The sequence below is a fragment of the Marmota flaviventris genome, chromosome 4 (genome assembly GCF_047511675.1).
Source record: "Marmota flaviventris isolate mMarFla1 chromosome 4, mMarFla1.hap1, whole genome shotgun sequence".
NCBI lineage: Eukaryota > Metazoa > Chordata > Mammalia > Rodentia > Sciuridae > Marmota > Marmota flaviventris.
Genome location: NC_092501.1, coordinates 62,302,389 through 62,322,187, shown reverse-complemented (window position 1 = coordinate 62,322,187; position 19,799 = coordinate 62,302,389). Strand labels below are relative to the sequence as shown.

Sequence of the window (19,799 nt, the reverse complement as noted above, 5' to 3'; positions counted from 1 at the left end):
TATAAGGTGACTGACTCATAGTAGGGTAGGGAGTGGGAGTATGGGAGGAATAGACAAACTCTAGATAGGGAAGAGGGATGGGAGGGGGGCATGGGCTTAGCAATGATGGTGGAATGTTATGAACATCATTATCTAAAGTACATGTATGAAGACATGAATTGGTGTGAACATACTTCATATACAGAGGTATGAAAAAAATTGTGTCCTATATGTGTAATAAGAATTGTGACTCAATCCGCTGTCATATATTTAAAAAAATAACATTACCTTCTTTACTAGTGTTCAACTTCAGATTTGTGCCACTTATGGTTTTGGGGAACAAGGATAAATATCTTAAGTGGGAACTTGTATTCCAGGGAACTACTGACCTGTTGTTTAAACTTCTTGTGAAAGGGATATTGCTACACTACAGTGTGCAGTTGTGGTTTTTCGGGGAAAAATAGCAGATCACAAGGATTGCTGCATTCTAGCTCTTTCAGGGTTACTGGCATGAGAATGATAGTGGCCCTGATCATTTTATCAGTTCCAATGGTGAGGGAAATTCTGATTGCTTTAAGTCAGAACCAGTAGAAAGGTAACAGAATGAAGAGTAAAACACTCTTGTTTTGCTAACAATATTCTCATTTTTTTATTATTAGAAAGTGACTTTGTATTCTTATTGATCATGGATGCATGACTCATTTTGCCTCATGTGGTACAGGTTTGGCTCTTCCTTAATCTTGCTTCAAGTAACACAAAAGAGAAGAAAATTGGAAAAATGTAGAGGTCTCATATCTAAATGCACTATGATCAGGATTAAGTATTTTATGGGAGTGTTACTGATATTTTCTATGGTTGGTTTCATATATTAGGGAAAAATATAATTTTATTTTAAAATAGATATGGGGGAATGACATTTTACAAAAAGCAGGTCACTAAGTATTATGTATGAATCCATTACCTTAGTTTGTGTACCTATAATTGTATACACACACACACATTTAGGCTTAGATATGTAAAAACAATCTGAAGCTTATGCACAGTGGCTACCTCTGAGAAATGGTATGGGTAGATAGAACTTTATATACTTTGAACTGCTTGATTTTGGGAAAAAGATATGTAAACTCTTATTTAGAAAGCCAGTAAAAATTGTTGAAAATTGAAATAAAAATTCAGATATTTGAATCTTTTCAAACTTTGCAAAAGTTTGTAAGTTGGTTTTTGACAATCACTGATTCTGCTAAGCAAATTAAAAAAACAAGCTCACAAGATAGGCTAAAACTTAAATTGCTTTTAAGCATTTTAAATCACTATAGAATTATCAAATTATATAGAAATAAATGAATATACTGATGAGATTTCAAGGTCCATAATAGAATTTGTTAACTCTTCCCTAGGGTTCTGAAAATAGGTGGACTTTTAAAAACATATTTGCTATGAAAGTAAAAATCGTACAATAAGTGGGATGACAGTACAAATTGAATACCAAGACTTGCCCAGATTGTGGCAATGGAATCCTTAGCACACATGCTGTTTCTTTGGGGGATACTTCCAAGCAAGGCTAGCTCAAGGAGGCATGGCATAACCCAAAAGACATTTCAGTGCCGAGATGCTAGTAGGATTACTGTGGCCATGAGTGTAACTCTGCTGGTTCAGTGAAGAGACAGATAGCATCCATGAAGTAGGTTAAGTTCTAGCCCTGCCCTCTTATGTGCTACTGGAAATGTCTGAATAGCCAAACGCCTGATATAGTTTAGTAAAAGGTATTCCTTTTTTTTTGTTGTTGTTGTTCTGGGAGAGAACTGTAGTGTTGTGGGAAAATCACTTCAATATAGGGTAAGGGATCTGGTCCCAGAGCTACTGCCGCCCAGCTATGTGATTTTGAGTAAGTCAGTTAATCTCCAGTATCCAGTATTGTGATCAAGGAAAAAAGAATAATTTCAGTCTTGATGACACCTTTAGGTCCTAGCATTTCATGTTTGTGACAGATGTGATTCTGATATCATATTTACCATATACTACTTGTAGTCCTTAAGCTCTTACTTTATTTAGAAAGATAACACCATATGGAGTAAAGAATCACATCTGTTGCTTTCTTCTTTTCAACTGCTCCAAAAATCAGAACAGAAAAATATTAACTGGAAAGGATTCTATATATGTAACAAAGTACTTTTTGTGTTATGCCTATAATTTTGAATGACAATTGTAGTTATTCTAAGCCTTTGATTTCTTATCACATGTAAAAGGCATTTCTCAAAGCTTGTTTATGATTTGTTATACAATGCTCTCCCCAGTTATAAAACCTATTCTCTGATGATTTCACTCATTTAATCTAAAACTACACCAACATCAAGAAGCGGGTATTTGAGAAGAATTGAACTCCTCTGCTCTATGAAGCCAATAGGATTTTACTAAGCAGGCTGAATCCTTATAAATATGCTAGACAGCAATAAGTAATATTTCCAAAGAAGCGATAGTTGGTTTATTAAGGGCACCCTACTGATCTCATAGTTGATATGGGGGACAGCTCAAACTTCTGTTTCCAGAGTCTTAAAAAAGTTATACTGTCTTCTTTCATCTGATCTTAGTGAAAAAGTACAAAGCAGAAGGATTAAGACATTTTGGGTATGCAAAATGTCTATGTTGAGTTTCCTGACACTTTTGGACTTGAATAAGTTTGATAAACTCTTTGCAATAGACATTTCTCTTTCTCTACAGAGCTACTAACAAAGAAGCCCCAAGTTATCGGGATGATATTCAGTGTTCTTCTGTGCCTTGAAACTCACTTCTTGGTCCTCTGCACTCAATTATTCTAACCTCAAGAAAGGTCTATCTAAAGACAAAGTAATGGACAAGTGGCACACTGCAAGGAGCATCCTCATGGACTTGATCATGTGTAAGATTGGTGCGTCAAATATTCATAATGTTTTTAATTGTGCTGTAGTAGAGTGGAATTATACTTTTCTAACGAAAAGTTGTTTTCTATACTTACAAGTGCAGCTTTTTGGTGCATGTTAGTACCATTAAAAATACATTTCAGGACTGGGGGTATAGCTCAGTAATAGTGTGCTTGCCTTGCATGCATGAGGCCTTGGGTTCAATCTAAAATAAATAATTAAATTAAACTAAATTTAAAAAACCTATTTCAGAAATTTTTGCTTTACTTGTGTTATGCCACATATATTCATGCCAGACTATAACCTAAAATTCTCATAATAAAGACTGATTTGCACTTAAAAATTTTCATTATCTTTCTTCTTTATCTTGCCTCCTTTGGCTGAGGCTTCAGTGAACATTTCATTTGATATGAACTACGCTCTCACCAAAATAGAATCTTTGTTGACACATATAACACTTCTCCAAGAAAAGGAGGATACAAAACCAAGAATTCTCAGATAAAATTGCAACTCTCACATGTCAAACAGGTCTATATAAAATATTCACTTCCATGCAACATGGGTTTCCTTTTTCAATTTTTTGTAAACTTTCAAGTATGCAAAGAAACATACACAGAGTCATTTAGTTACCAAGCATGCTGAATTTTCAAAACCACATGAAAGAGATTTCTAGTAATATGGCAGTGGCCCATAATGATCTGGCTGTGGGATACCTTAATAATCAAACGCCGGCGAATAACTCGGGTAGTGACTCTCCGTTCCTCCTCTGAGCTTGAATCACTCTCACTGTCTCTTAAGTCCTGATAAATGCATTTTTAGTATAATTTTACCATCACATTTAAAATAAAAGACACTGCTGAGAAGGGAAATCAAGAAAGAATTATTTACTTGCTGTTCTTCCCCTACTAAGGAATATTATTATGTATGTTTGTGAGAATACTAAGATAAATTTAAGTAGAAGAAAAATTTTGAGCAGGATTCCAAGCTTGTATATGCGTGTATATATATACGGACATATACTATAGGTAAAGAGCAAGATAATTAAATTATAATTTATTAAAAATAATTATAGAGCCTTTTGGCTTCTGAAATTAAAAACTATCAGTTTGTAGAAACTTATATTCCTTTTTCAATAGTTTTAAATATACATTTGCCTTGAATGTATTACCTTATATTCTGGGTCACATTTCACTCAGTCTACCAAGTCATTCTGACTCAAATGAAATTTTGGTCAAATTTGACATCTTTATCAATTATTTTGAAATTTACATCAGCATAATGTGACACACAAATTTGTATCAGCAGAATATTATCAATACAGCTAATACTAATTTTATGCAATTGAATGAAGGATTGACAACTTAACAATCTGATATGAAATTAGAACTGAGAACACTCAAAGAATATGGAGTAGATAAGAATGTAGTAATTGCACAAAATTTTAGGCAATAAGGGTAGGAATCAGGAAAAACTAAAGTGGCAAATAGTTCATAATTCAAAGGGGAAATATTTTTTGATTTTTGAATAAGGGTCATGGTAAAGAGTATTTATTGAATTTCTAAATTATAATGGTGGAATTCTGGTAATTACCTCAAATCTAGAGATAAGAGTTATAGTTAATATCTATTGGAAAAGTAAGAATGTGTGTAAAAACAGTGGGGGAAAAACACAAAATTGCAAGAGCAAGTATAGGTGTTAGATAAAATAACTTATGAAATGTTAGTTGCATAGATAATAAAGTAAGCCCCTTTTTTCCCCACCAAAGATAAACTTGACAAGTATATTAAATTAATAGCAACATTGATTTTATAGGGCATTTCACCTGAACAAAATATTCCATTGAATAATGTTTTCCAGAGGAAATAGCAGCTAGTATCCTTGTAAGAAATGAAGAATTTGAAAGCCAAGTTCCCTATTATATTTTTAAAATTTCAGCAAGAATTTCAGTTCCAGAATTTGGATGAGGCAAAAGTAAAAAATGATTTTGAATTATTCACAGAAAGAATCTTATTTTGGGAAAAATTTGAGTAAATTAAAAGCAGAAGAACATATTATTGGAAATACCAACAACACACCTAGTTGTCAGTTAGATAATAGTCCTTTCAAGAATCCTGAGACCATGCAAGCCCTTACATAAAGACGACATAAAGAAAAAGTGGCCATTTGGTCAAGTTTCAGTTTCTACTTTTTCGCTGTAGTCTGGTAGCCTTAAGGTAAATAGAAGACAGTAGTAGGATTTCAAAGAATTCCTTTAAGAGAATTCCCTAGAAACTGGTAAAGGGGGATATTTTAGTAGTATAAATGGAATTTTCTCAGTATTCCTGAAAAGTGTTGCTGTATAAAAAGAGGGAGAAAATAGACTTTTACCTTGTAACAGCAAGCAGTCATCCGTGTAAGAGCAGCACCGGGACTTTTGACCTGATTTTTTAGGGGATAAAAAGGGGACTGTATTCTGAGATCATACATCAGATGACCTAGTTGGTTGCTACATACTGTGATAGATCTATGAAAGACATATGATGAACACCTTTGGATTTCTTATGAGGTCACTCATATCTCCCAAAAGCTTTAACTTCATTATAGATTATTTATGATATCTAGTGTTTAACCATTAGAGTAGGACTGAACCAGTACCAAAGATACAGATTAATTTATAAGCAATCTTGAAAGCATTTTCTAATAAAAATTTGTTTCCATTACTAATGAACCCAACTGAGTTTCCACTTTCAACCTCCTTTTATGCTAATGCTAGTATGGTTTCCCAATGGCCAAGAGATGTGCACACTTACACACGTATCAGTGCTTATTTATATCATACAGTAACTTGCAGAATGTCTATGTTGATTTTTAATAGGCTTTTGCATAATATGTCTTTACAGGTAAAAACCAGTTATTGCTTCTCCCTATATTTTGTAGGCTCATCTTAAAAGGGAATAGTCTATCCAAATTCATTCTGCTTAAATATACTGAGTTAATTCAAAGAGAAAAATCAAGATTCCAAACTACACTTATCAAGAAAGAAGTAAAAAGCTGGAGAAACACTCAAGCCATAAAGCTTATAACAAGCAGAAAAATAACCAAAAGATAAGTTTACAGAAAGAAAAGGATATGATTTGTTGATAAATTCACAGAGAGTGACTGGGAGTATATGCTGAAGTTTTTCTAAACCTCAAATAAATCGTGAATTCACTGTTTGACAAAAAAAAAAAAAAAGTCTTTTCTAAGTGTTTATATATCTGTTGCATAGGTGACCAAAATACACAAAAATTGAGAGCATGAAAAGTAGGAAAAATATCTCATTTTCTTATGTCCATCTTGGAGTCGCAATTTCAGCTTAAATGTTTTAATATCAAAAAATGGTCAGCCTCAAAGAATTTTTTAAAATCCATTAGGTGATACCACAAAACATATCAATATAAAGAGCAAGTTTATAATTCTATCACAGAAAGATGATGATTCTTCTAGTAATTAAAACATTTTTAAGTTGATAACTAACTATAAATTTCTAACTGCTGCCAACCCACCTCATACCGTACCTGGTAATTGCATCTCTTCAATTTTCAAAACGCTTTCAGACAAAAGAACTTATAGAACTCTTAGATGGTTACGATGCTGTATACTCTTTAAATTATGCCCCCAAATCAAAAAGATCAGAATTATCCTTCCGTAAGAGAGAACACTGGGTTTGGAGTTGGAAAACCTAAACCTCCAATAGTATTGGACTTCAAGCTAGTTACTTAATGTCTCCTGAAAAGGGCTAAAGAGATGCTTATTTTTTTCTCTACCCAATGAATGAAGGTCTGATCAAATGGCATGTTTTACTCAGCATTTCCTTTACTTCCACCGTTTTTGCCACAACTTTTTATAATTTAGAAATAGAATCTTAAGTCCTGTGCTGTGGGAGTAATCAAAAGAAGCAAAACATCAATACTTTTAATTTTTATGATGACATTCTGGATGACCAGAGGACATACCTTTGGCTCAGACCCACTAGATCCCTCTTCTTCATGGAGGTTAAGCCTTGGCTTGCCATCAGCAGGAGAAGTCCTACTCATCTTTTTTATACTGACAGGCACACAGGGTTTAGGCTCTTCTATTACAAGCTTGCTGGTTTCTTCCAGAGATTTCTGATATGCTGCTAGTGGTGATGTTGGTTCCTCAGCACGACCAGATCCGTGTATTCTGGGTTTCAGAGTTTCCTTAGCACTCTGTTTTCCTAAATCATTTTGGGATTCTGGAAAGTAAGATTTTGTCTTTGCTTCAAGTGTGACTTCTGCATGGGTTCCATTAGCTTCAAATTTTCCAGGTTCTCCTTTGAGATATGAGGTAATGGAATCTCTGCACTGATCAGGGCTGCAAATGATAAAATGTGCAAATTTACAATGGCAACATATGACTTTAGAAGCTCCAAAGTTTTAACAGCCATTCTTAAGTATTTCTGAAGACATGAAAAATCTGGTGACTGAATCTAAACTGAGGGACTTTCCTAGGTGGGTGTATGAGGAAGTATGTATAGGTTCCAGGCATCCCCTACATCACAACTGACTAGTCATGCCAGTTTTTTGTTTGTTTGTTAAACCTGGTATTAAACCTAGGGTGTTTAACCACATCTCTACCATTTTTATTTTTTGTCTTGAGACAGGGTTTTGTTATTTGCTTAGGGCCTCATTAAATTGTGGAGTCTGGGCTTGAACTTGAAATCCTCCTGCCTCAGCCTCCTGACTTGCTGGGTTGAAAGGCATTTGCCACCATGACTGGCCCATGCCAGGTTTTAATTGTAATTCAAGAGCTACTTATATTCTACATCTTAAATTGTTTGTGGATATACTTAAGAGTTCCAATACCAGTAATTAAAAGGGAAGGTTATTTCAAATTCCTATCATATCACAGTCAAAAAACAAAACACAAAACTTCCTGACAAAAGACAAACGATTCTTGAAATTCTAGCATCACAGAACCCCAAATTTTAGTTCTTTGTTTTCAGTTATGAATCCAGCCATCACACTTATTCAATCATAACAGCTTTCCCTGAAACTCATCTTTCTCCACTCTTGACCTTATTGGTGATCAGTGTTGGTGTACCCCCTTTGTTTCTACTTCCTGTGAGAACTGGTTTATTTTCCAAGACTCACTTTCTTTTAAATAGACTTCAAGTTTTTTTTACTTGTTTCAGTATATTAATGTACACTAGTTTTATGCTAGCTTTAGTATAAACTATATTCACTGTTTTGTAATTTGTATACTGTTTTTCATGTCTTGTCTATAGAAGGCAATGACTAGTGCAGTATTTTATGTATATGTAAAATATGTATAAAAGTGTGTGCACCTACTTTAAATCAAAATCTGGTTAGCAGAACATTTTTTTTAAAGGACTTTAAAATAGCACAGCCCATTTTAGTGTAACAACAATCTCAGCAGACTTTGAAGTAGTATAGGATATTTACTTTTATGACTTAAGCAATGTGGATAGGGGAATAGAAAATTATATTTATCAACTAAATTTCCCTACATATGATTATACCAGAAGTCACTATCATTTTATTACTTTTATGGAGCAAGATGACTCAGTAATTTTTCAATATAATTCACTGGCAGAGCCTATATTAAATAAAGGATGTTAGCCAGTTAATAATAATGAACACCTTTTCCAATATCTAAATCCGCTTTCTAATATGCAATTACAAATTATATCTGAACACAGACATCAGAGTTACCAGTATTTGTCTTCTTTGTAGTAGATTCTTTGGTAGCCTATATAGAGAATTTATTGATGACTTCATTTTGCAAAAGGAGTTCATAAACTTCTCTTTGCAAATTTTATAAAGTCCCTCTTTGGGAATTTTTACTGAGCAAGAGATTTATCAGCAATATGGAAATATTTCACATGGTTATAAAATAATATCAGTTTCTTGAATCCAACCTAAGGCTTTTACTAGCTGCCACTGAAGTAAAAATATTTTAGTCTGACATGTGGGTCAATAAAAATACCACCATTACTAAAAGATTACTATTTGCTCTAGTCATGTTGTAGGTATGATACATGCTTTCTTTTTGAGGGAAGTAGTAGTTTAAAGATGAGCAAAGTAACATTGTTAGAGATTAGAAATTCATCCAGTCACAAAATGTGTACCTAGTAGTGGTGGGATTTGACCAAATGTCTGAGGATCTCTAGACTTCTTATCATTCTAGATCAGGGTCAGTATAAAAATAAGCCAGATTCATGTTTAGGGAATTATTTTGGTTATAAATAACAAATAAGAGAGATGGCAATATTTTTGAAGTAGAGAGTTACGTATAGAAAACTGGAAGGACATAAAATGTTAAGTTTTTATTACTATGGCAGGAAAGATACCATTTCTTCTCTGCACTTTCTAAAATGTACATAGAAGATAGGGAATCCATTATTTTGTTTTTCTTTTTTGGTGTCGGTGATTGGTGTTGGCCCTTGCGTATATTAAGCATGTGATCTACATGCTTCTAGCTATGCCTCTAGCATTTTCACCAAAATTTTAATGATGGTTATTGCCGGATGATGGAATGTATTGATTATTACTATGATTTGTACTGGGGAATAAACTACAGGGCACTGTACCACTCAATTACATACTCAGCCCTTTTCCTTTTGAGACACATTCTCACTAAGTTACCCAGGATGGCCTCAAACTTGCAGTCCTCCCGTCTCAGCCTCCTACATTGATGAGACTACAGGCATGTGTCACTGTGCCTGGATGTATTTCAATATTTTGTATTTTGAGCATTATATTTGTAGCTCAGAAACAAGAAATGTTTATATTCTTAAAAGATTTGGACTTTCATTTATTAAAGTGTCTTAAACATTAATTACTGGCTATATGAAAAGAATAATACAAGTAAATACTAGAAATGTATAGTTCCCTGCCTCTCTTTATGGTACTGGGGCCTCACATGTGCTAGACATGTGGTACACCATTGAGTTACATCCCCAGCCCCAAAAGTACAGTCTTCTAGAGTAAAGACAACATATAAACCTTTGGGATGTATGTAACATTTTTACTTATTACTTCAGACCGTCAATTGTTCTGAGAATTACATTTGAATTTAAACTCACTTTTCCTATCTAGATTAGAATCATGAACCAACCTTTAAAGTAATATTCCAGAACTTGACTGGTAATTTAGAATCATTGCTAAAAAAAAACATCTATTTAAAACAAAGCATTCAGGGGTCCCCTGCATTTCAGCTTGCTTTTCCTGAAATAGAGCCATACCTGTCATCCAGTCGATCTAGTAACCCACCAGTTATTCTTCGAGCTTGAGCAGGGGACTCTAGGTTTCCACTTGATGTCTCATTCTGCCAACCTGTAATTGAAGACATTTCCAGTTCTGCTTGCTGAACACGTTTAAGAATAGCCTGTACTTTTTCTTCTGTCATCTCCTCAGACTCTACTCCTTCTTCAAGTTGAATGTCCTCAAATAGAGATTTGAGTTTTTCTTCTGTCATCTCCTCATCAGGACCAGATTTTCCTTTCTCCTGCTGCTCAGAGCGTATGCCTACTTTTCTAGTCTGTTTCAATGGCTCTGCTGGTTTAACATCTTTTGGGACCCCAGCCAAATTTCCGAGGTATTGAGGATACTCACTCAGACACACATCCTCCAACTGGCTCTCATCTACATCCACTGCTTCAGGCATTCCTGTTAAAGGCACTGAGTCTTCCATTTTGCTGTCTTCTAAGGAAGTGTCTTCTGCAGTTACAACTGGAGGTCCATCTGCTGAATGTTCTACGCTTCCCTGAGAAGGCACTAGCCCATCACTCAGTCTACTGGGGGTTCTAAAGGGAGACTCTATGCTAGAGATATCACTAAAATAATCGTCTTGCTGGAAAGGGGTGGGTGGTGTGTAGTGCAACCCTGTGGGGGTTTCCAGTTCCACTTGAAGGGAAGGATAACCTATGGAAGACAGTACATTTGGACTGACTGGAATGAATTAGAAAATACATCAAACAAAACACATGGAATGATTAAAATTATATCAGGTATGAAAATGCACGATGAATCACAGAATAATGTTGATAATTTATTGGTTTAGTTCAGTTAAGTGTAATACAATGAAATAAGACTAGTGTAAACTATAGTAAAATAAATACTATCAATTATTGCTATCAATTTTGGTAATTTAAATACAGTATCTTAAATATCCAGGCTAACTGAATAAGAAGTTAGTTGTCATTATATAAAACACATTTCATGGCCAAATTTATTATCTTTCTAGTTTTAGCATGCAAAATTCATACTGTGGTAGACTGAATACAGCAAGCCACAAGAAACCAAGTAAATTAATTAAATTTAATCAATTAATTCAAATTATAACTTATTTAAAAAACTGTACATATGAGCAACATAACCCAATTCTTAATTATTGTTTTGTATGAAATTTATAGGAAAGAAATGAATTTAATCTTTGGAAATAAATAATTATTAGATTTTGGAGCAGTAGCACTGAGTAAAAACCTAAAGTTGTTAGGAAAAGGATGTAAAAAGAAGACAAAGTAGAAAAGACTCCATGTAAAGTTTTCAGGTGTCATAATGTAACAGAAATGAAAGGACTGTGGAATATATGAAGGTCTTGGTGATGGAGTCCACTTAGAACCACGAATTAAAAGGAAAAAAATGACACAAAACAGGAGGAAAATCATTTGCCAAGAGCACTCAGAAAATTCACAACAATGCTACGATATGTGTAGTTTATTAATTAACCTGCTTGTAAAAGGGAAGGAAGGAGCTAATCTCATTTTAAACATTGCTGTATGGACTACAGAAGTCTTTTTCTGCCTTAGAGAGAAAAGTCAACAATGGTCTGGTCATGGTGAGGAAAGGAAGTTTCACAAAAATTCACTAAGAGGAGAGACAGGAGTAATTTTCTGAATTATTTGTCTACAAAAATTCCCCAAATCCATATTGTGGTGGACAAAATACAGCAAGCCACAAGAAACCAAATTTTGTAATTCATTACCTATCACATTTAAAAAAGTGTTACATATGAGCAGCTTCCCTATTTGTCCAAGGTAAGTATACACTTAGCTATTATAAATTGAAATTGCTACAAGTAAGTGGACCTTTTTCATTTATGGTCACCTATAAACCAGAGTCTTATAATTAGCTACAGTTTATAATTTGCACAAGTGAAATTTATTTCATTTTGGAATTTCCTTAAGAAATTTAAAAATAAGGAATACAAAATATTAAGTCATAATAACAAAAAGCCCTTGTGGGTTTATTTTAATGATAACCTGATATTAAAATGTTGAGTTAAATGAAGCTGCTAAGAACACAACACTTACATTGTATTTTGGTGATCTTTTTTATCATAGATACTTTTATTAGTTTTTTTCCCCCAAAAAAGAATATTAGAATGGTTTATAAGCTAAAACTTGTCAATAAATCAGTTTGCTATAACAATAATTTATATTTGTACAGTGCAAAAATAGTTTGATTAGCAATATATAATGTCTCACATACAAGACAAAGCTTTGGAGAGAACCTGCCCCCAAGATTTTATGGAACTTATAAGCTCAAAAAAAAACCCCAACACTTTTGATTTTATTATTCACTGTGTTTATATCATGTACTACAGATATGCTTTAAATATTCTCTTGATTTTAACTTTAGTAAGCAAAACTTTCTAAGAACTTGAGCTTTTTCTTCCATATAATATATGCAGAATTAGAAGTTAATGACCTTTGTTATTCTAACTTTGCCAATTTGAAAAATGAAAATAACCATATTTTTCAGAACTTGGAACAGTATAAAAATATTACTGGATTCTTTTCTTATCTCCACACCATCAACATTTTCTACTCAAAATCCACTGTAGGAAAAAATTTCCATTCATGAAGGTAACATGCGACTATCTTGGAAAACACATAAATTATGATTTTCTTAATACTTTTCTGAAAAAGTCTCAATTTATATAATAAGATGACAAATTACATAAGCTAATGTGAAAAATTAATTATTAGTGATAGCTATGCTCATTATATTAGAAATTATCCTCTTTTTTATACAATATATCAAGTAGGGTTTTTTCCCCAAAGTATTAATGGCAGCATTGAAGTTAAAATAATGCTAAGTAAATAACACTCTGGTACATTAGACTTTCCCAGTACATGCTTAAATATTTGTTCCCAGAACAGTAATTCACATTTTATCTTAACAGTTTGTACTGTATGCTTAAACTAGACTCAATACTTTGCTTTTATGGTAAAAGTTGGAGCATAATGTATTTTACCTATATATGAATAAAAGATCACTAGTTTTTTAGATTAATATAAAAATTAAAATTAAAAACAATGCATTTTTGAGGTATTACTTTCTTCTGTTTTTCACATAAATTTTTAAAATAACACTCTTTCAGTTAACTTACACTTTCAAACCTCATTATTTGTTCTGTATATATTTACCTAGTTTGCTCTTTTGTCATAATGCTTATTTGCAGCCTCTGACAGAGAAAATGGTATAAAAATCAGAAATTAAATCAAGCAAATCACAATTTAATTGGTTTTAAGTGAATGCCTTGTCTGACTATACTTTCAATTTTATCAAATGATTAAATAAATATGAACACTAAATTCAATTACCATCAACAGGATCATGGAAAACACTGTTTTCATCTGCAAAACTTCTGGTGCCTGAAATATTTCCATAATCAAATATTGGTCCTTCTAGTAGAGTCACTATATCTATTCGATTAATTTTTGTCAAGACCGAAGTTAAGGCATCAGCTGAAAAGGAGGGGGAAAAAAAAACAACAATGAAATTATTTGCTTTGAGTCAGCACAGTATCCACACAAATGCATGGCTTTCGCAGACCTCCTGGCATTTCAGCTTCTTACTCAAGATCTGCAATATCATCCAGAGGGCTTAGAGGGCTTGCTGCTGCAGGAAAGTCGGGATCTTAAGAATCACTTTGTAAAGCTGTGTGTGAAGGCAACAGCATTCATTCCACTGTAACAGAATGGATGGGCCTTAAAATAGCTGGACTTCTTTTAGGTAAAAGGGATCTAACTTCAAACAAGTCCCTTTTCCTTTCAGAATGTCAAAATAGGTCACCCTCATGTTTAATGCTTAGCATTTTAATGAGTTCTGAAAATCAAGTCGACACAGGGAAACCCACAATAACATATTCTATATTGTTGTGGGTTAGCACATGCCAAACTACGGCACCCTGTGCACCTCTTGAGACCCAATAGTATTAGGGAATTCTCTGTTGCCGCACAGAATACAAGTACTTGATCACCTAAGATTCTATCCTCCTCTCCGCACTTCCCTGCACATCTGCCTCTGGCCACAGCAATAACTTCAGAGTGTTTCAGATGATATTCCCATGATATAGAAGCCATAATTTTTTTTTTTTTTTGGATGGTCATGGACAGAATAGATAAAATGCAAACAGTTTCCCACTACTTGCTTTCCAAAGGGCTTTACGGTATCAGCACTAAATTAAGCAAGTATAACTTCAAAAGTCTTAGTTTTTTTTAATCACTCATTTTTCTATATTGCAGAAAACAGAGCATTTGCATGAACTAACAGCAGGCTTATCTAAAATGTTGAATATATGCATTTTTGAAAGTTAAAATAATATAATTTTAGCGTACTTGTTGCATTTTTTCCATCTCTGGTAACCCATTTTTTTAATAACATGAAGCTTTGAGAAATTAAAGAATTTGGATTTTCCACACGTATTTGATTGATTTCATCCACTGAAAAATTCAGTTCCCTTGCCAGTTCTGTAAAAAGAAAGAGAGTTATTAAGACTGCATATTCTACTTTTATTATATACATTTTATCAAAGTAATATTCAATTGCTAGCAAGAAAAAGGAAATTCACAGAAAAGCCCACGTACAGCCTTGGGCATTAATCTTCAGATACTTGATTTCACAGGAAACTAGTGATTATAGTCAGGCTGTAACTTAGCTTTCTTTAGGTAATTATTTATAATCAAATACCCTGTAGAGATCATTTTAGAAAGAGTCTCAATTTTTTACAAAGAGGATGTTGCTTGATTCTTTTAATTCAGCCAATTATCTGCCATTTGAACAAATTGCATACAAGATAGGCAGTTTATACAGTTTATACATATGGCACAAGAGCTAGCAGTAAGGTTACCTCAAGCAATCTTCATGAAGTGCACCTTGACCCACATAATATTCCACTCTATAATGCCCTCAAGTTTCAAGAACTCTGCTTCTGCTAAGGAGGTTAAATGATGACTCCAGGAAATTTTATCTTATAGGCAGATACTGGTTTGAAAAATAAAAGGGAGAGAGAGCTTTCTATCCATATATATATTCATACCCTCAATCCTGGAAATGCAGAGAATGTCTTTTGAGAAGATATATACATTCTGAGTAGTAGTGGCTGCTTTGGAGAATGGGAACTTAGAAAAATTTACTTTTCACGGTATACTTTTGTGTATCTTAAAAAATACTTACCAAGTATGCATTACCTGAAATGATTATTAAAAAGAAATAGAAAAAAATGCTCACATGGAAAGGGATTGATCAATATTCTATTCTTGATAAGAAATATATCTAGCAACTTGTCAAAATGAATTCACAAACTCAAAAGAGCCCTTATCCTTTGATCAAGTGATTCACTTCTAGAAATTTATCCTGAAAATATATTAGAGTTTGTGTAAAATGACTTTTATACCTGACTATTCTTTGCAGAGTTGAACTCTTGAAAAACTGAAAACAATCCACACGAAAACAAAAGGACAAAAGTTAATGTAAGGTAGGCTTGCAAACTGCTGTGACCATAACCTACAGTTAGAAATATACCTGTTTGTATAAATGCCAGATCTCCATGGAGGAAACTTTAGCTGTAATACATGTAATATACAGATAATTTTTTATATTCCATTTTAAAACAAAAAAGAATAAATTGATTCCTGATTCATTATTATATTGTGACCAACAGAAAAAGATACTCATAAAGTGTATCTTTTGAATATACTAGTTATACATTAAAGCCAAGATCAGAGAATATATTTATTTAGTAGAAAACTATAAAATTTAACTATTTTAAATAAAAAAGTGGATCATTAATGGTGGATTCAAAATACAGATTTAAATTTGTTCTCTGCAGATTATGCTAAGTGAAGCTAGCCAATCCCTAAAAAATAAATGCCAAATGCCTTCTTTGATATAAGGAGAGCAACTAAGAACAGAATAGAGAGGAAGAGCATGAGAAGATCACCACTAAACAGGGATGAGAGGGGGGAGGGAAAGAGAGAGAGAAGGGAAATTGCATGGTAAAGGAAGGAGACCCTCATTGTTACACAAAATTACATATAAGAGGAAGTGAGGGGAAAGGGGGGGAAAAACAAGAGAGAGAAATGAATTACAGTAGATGGGGTAGGGAGAGAAGACGGGAAGGGAGGGGAGGGGAGGGGAGGGGAGGGGAGGGGGGATAGTAGAGGTTAGGAAAGGCAGCAGAATACAACATACACTAGTATGGCAGTAGGTAAAAAAGTGGATGTGTAACCGATGTGAATCTGCATTATGTATATAGCGTAAAAATGGGAGTTCATAATCCGCTTGAATCAAATGTATGAAATATGATATGTCAAGAACTTTGTAATGTTTTGAACTAATAAAAAAAGGAAAAAAGAAAAAAAAAAGAAATTAATCTACTTGCATTAAGAAGAAAATTCCTTAAACCAATTCAATTGAATAGGGTTTATTTGACCAAAGTAACACAAAACCCATTCATAAATTGGACAGCTCCCCAAACCAGAGCAGGTTCTAAGAACTCCGAACAAAGATATGATTTGACAGTGCAAGTAGGAAAACAGAATAGAGATGTAGACAATAACTTAATTGGCTACAGACTAGTCAATCAACTGATTGTAGCTTAACTAGTTAATTTTTTACAGCCTAATCAGCTAATGGATACTGAGTCCTGCAACCAGCCAGATGTGAATTAGTATGATTAAACTCTATATTAGTTTAGTCTTTTGGGCCTAGTGCAAGTGCTCAGTCCAAATCCATGCTCTTCTACAAAATTTTATGTAACACTTATCAAATATCATACAAATAAGAAATGCTGGAACCAAAATCCAAATGCAATGTTATGCTAGAATCCATACTCTTAAGCACTACTTTATACTATCTTTCATATACTAAATTTATATTTACCATTTATATTTATATTTAATATACTGTTGCCAAATAAAGGAAAAAATAAACTGCCCCAGATCTTCCAAAAAAAAATAAATAAATAAAATAAATTTGTTCTCTTAATAAGTCTTAATTTTTCTAATCTTTATTAAGCTTGTAGTAATTCCAATTAGGGAAGCTAATTATAATTTTTTAAGTTTTTTAAGTGATAATACTCCTACTGCCCAACAAGCCCTCAGTACCAAACTGTAGATGTTTTTTGAGACTTTATGAAGAGCAAAGACATCCTGACACTGAGAATTTTAGTTTTATTGCTTTTTATCTATCTTTTCTGATACTGCCATATCTTCTCCACAAATTTACTCTGAAAAACTAAGGACTATACTGGTTTAAAGGAAATCTAATAGTTATGGGCATGTGCTACCATAAAATCAACATTTGCTCCAATATCTTTTCAGATTAATGTTCAATGTTAAAACACAAATATTATTTTCATAATATTTGTTAGCAAATAGTTAAACATAACAGATTACTATTCTCAACCATCTGTAAAAGATCACAAAGACTGGGCTGGGGTGGTGGCTCAGTGGTAGAGTGTTTGCCTACCACATGCGAGGCCCCGGGTTCTATCCTCAGCACCACATAAAAATAAAATAAAGATATTGTGTCCATCTACAACTAAAAATAAATAAATAAAATATATTAAAAAAAGATCACACAGACCACCTCCCTTTTCAGAGCTCTACTAGGCTCCTGATCATCAGCAACATGTCTTAGAATAGGATCTAGGAGGCTGAAGAGAGGAGAGTAGATAGTTTGTGGGAGAGTGAGAGTGGGGAAATGGGATAGGGGGCCTTTAAAGTGTGTGTGTAAAATAAACTTGTTCAAATTATCTAGTTTCACATTCTCCCTTTTAATAAATAGTTGTATGGGGCATATGACACTGATAATATGCAAGATTACTTTATGTCAATAACATTTTAACTATTACGTCTTTTGGCTGTGCATTAAAAAAAATAACCTATAAAACTTAAAATTTCTCAGATTCAGGTGAGGCAGGATTTTAGGGACCTTATAAAGATAGAAACTACAAAGCAGAATGGCCCACCTGACAAACAACCTTATCTTGTCTTTATTGAAGCAAAATGAAGTCAAATATTCCTTTTGGACATGCTAATTGTTAATGGTTTCACAGAACTCAACTCTTGTGAACCGAGTCTACCTACTTACTTAAATCCTTTAAATTTTTATTTTTTTTTTATTATTTTTTTAATTTTAAAGTGATCTAGGGATGCATCTCAGTGGTAGATCCTATGCTTTTCCGGCCCAAGGCCCGAGGTTCAATCCCCATCATGGCCAAAAAAAATCTAAATTTAAATTTTGTCACTCCTGTTTCCTTGTTTATACAGATGTTACATGCAAATAATCCCATTCCCTACTATGGAAGTAATATAAAGTTTTCATTTTAAATAAATCTTTCAGCATAAAAGTGAATCCACTTAGGGGCTGGGTTTGGCTCAGTGGTAGAGCACTTGCCTATCATGGGTGAGGCACTGGGTTCGATTCTCAGCACCACATAAAAATAAGTGAAATAAAGGCCCATTGACAACTAAAGAATATTTTTAAAAAAGACTCAGTTTCTTAATCTATTGAGAGTGTATAATAATATTACTTAGCTCTAAGGATTATTGCATGCATCAATAATTAGAAATTAGTAGTTATGTTCCCCCCTTAGAATAACTATGGGACCATTGTGCATAATATTAATTTTAAAAAAAAGTGAATCCATTTAGACACATCAGGTAAATAAACCTGTAAATTTTATGTATACATCATAAAAATTATGAAGTTTATCGGGTGTGGCAGTACAAGCTTAGAATACTAGCTACTCAGGAAGCTAAGTTAGGAGAATCCAAGTCTGAGGCCAGCCTGGGAAACTTAGCAAGATCCTGTCTCAATCTCTTTAAAAACAGGCTGGAGATATATCGATCAGTGGCAGAACACTTGCCTAGTACATGTGAGGCCCTTGGTTCAATGCCTAGTACCTTTTGTAAAGATGACTCATGAATGACTAAAATCAGTGAAATATAGGCATGGTTAATTTAACTGTTAACCTAAGAAAGCTGTCCCCAAAATGCTATGTTAAAGATTTTGTGTTACTTAAGTCATGGGTATTAACAAATTTATCAGAAGGCATAAAGGAAAGTAGCTATCAAATAAAATACCAGAAATGGCATTGTGAAGAAAAACACTTAAATGTAAGGTAAAATAAGATTTATGTTTCTGTTCCTTGGAAAAAGAGTGTACAAAGTACTATTAATAATTATACCTGGATAGACAGAATTATGGATAAAATTTTTTTTTTACTGAGGTGTTTGTTTCTTTTTAACAAATACATAATAAAATGCATGTGAATAAAACAAGGAAATTAAGAAACTGTACTTTGTTTCATTCAGGTGTATACACACTTACCAGTCCAACTAAGTCCCAGGTGATCCGCTACTATTGCCATCCTGATATCTGTCCGTTCGCATGGACTCTGTGGACCTACGATTTACAATTTCTTAATTAAAATAATCATCAAGAAAGATACGATACTGGAACATTGCTTTTAGCAGCAGTCAGATTTTACAGAGAGACTAACGCTAACACTGTACACTTAGATGTGTCCTAATCACCTACATGAACACTTCTTTTTACATGGCTCACTTGTTTTTCACCTGTATCAGGCCAAATGTCAAACTACATGGATGCTCAATGTAATGGG

The 19,799-nt window shown here is 33.5% G+C and overlaps 1 protein-coding gene across 3 annotated transcripts in view; it reads right to left on the bottom strand.

Moving 5' to 3' along the window:
* Nucleotides 1–19,799, bottom strand: part of Ank3 (ankyrin 3) — a 321,653-nt gene that overhangs the window by 15,175 nt on the left and 286,679 nt on the right. The window contains exons 36-42 of one of the 3 annotated variants that reach the window (XM_071611239.1): nucleotides 19,505–19,579; nucleotides 14,506–14,637; nucleotides 13,489–13,632; nucleotides 10,493–10,801; nucleotides 10,123–10,213; nucleotides 6,851–7,229; nucleotides 5,244–5,294 (exon numbers count right to left, since the gene is read on the bottom strand). In XM_071611239.1, coding sequence (XP_071467340.1) covers nucleotides 5,244–5,294; nucleotides 6,851–7,229; nucleotides 10,123–10,213; nucleotides 10,493–10,801; nucleotides 13,489–13,632; nucleotides 14,506–14,637; nucleotides 19,505–19,579 — 1,181 coding nt within the window. The remainder of the gene's footprint in view (nucleotides 1–5,243; nucleotides 5,295–6,850; nucleotides 7,230–10,122; nucleotides 10,214–10,492; nucleotides 10,802–13,488; nucleotides 13,633–14,505; nucleotides 14,638–19,504; nucleotides 19,580–19,799) is intronic. The other 2 variants (XM_071611240.1, XM_027931178.2) reach the window with 2 other exon arrangements.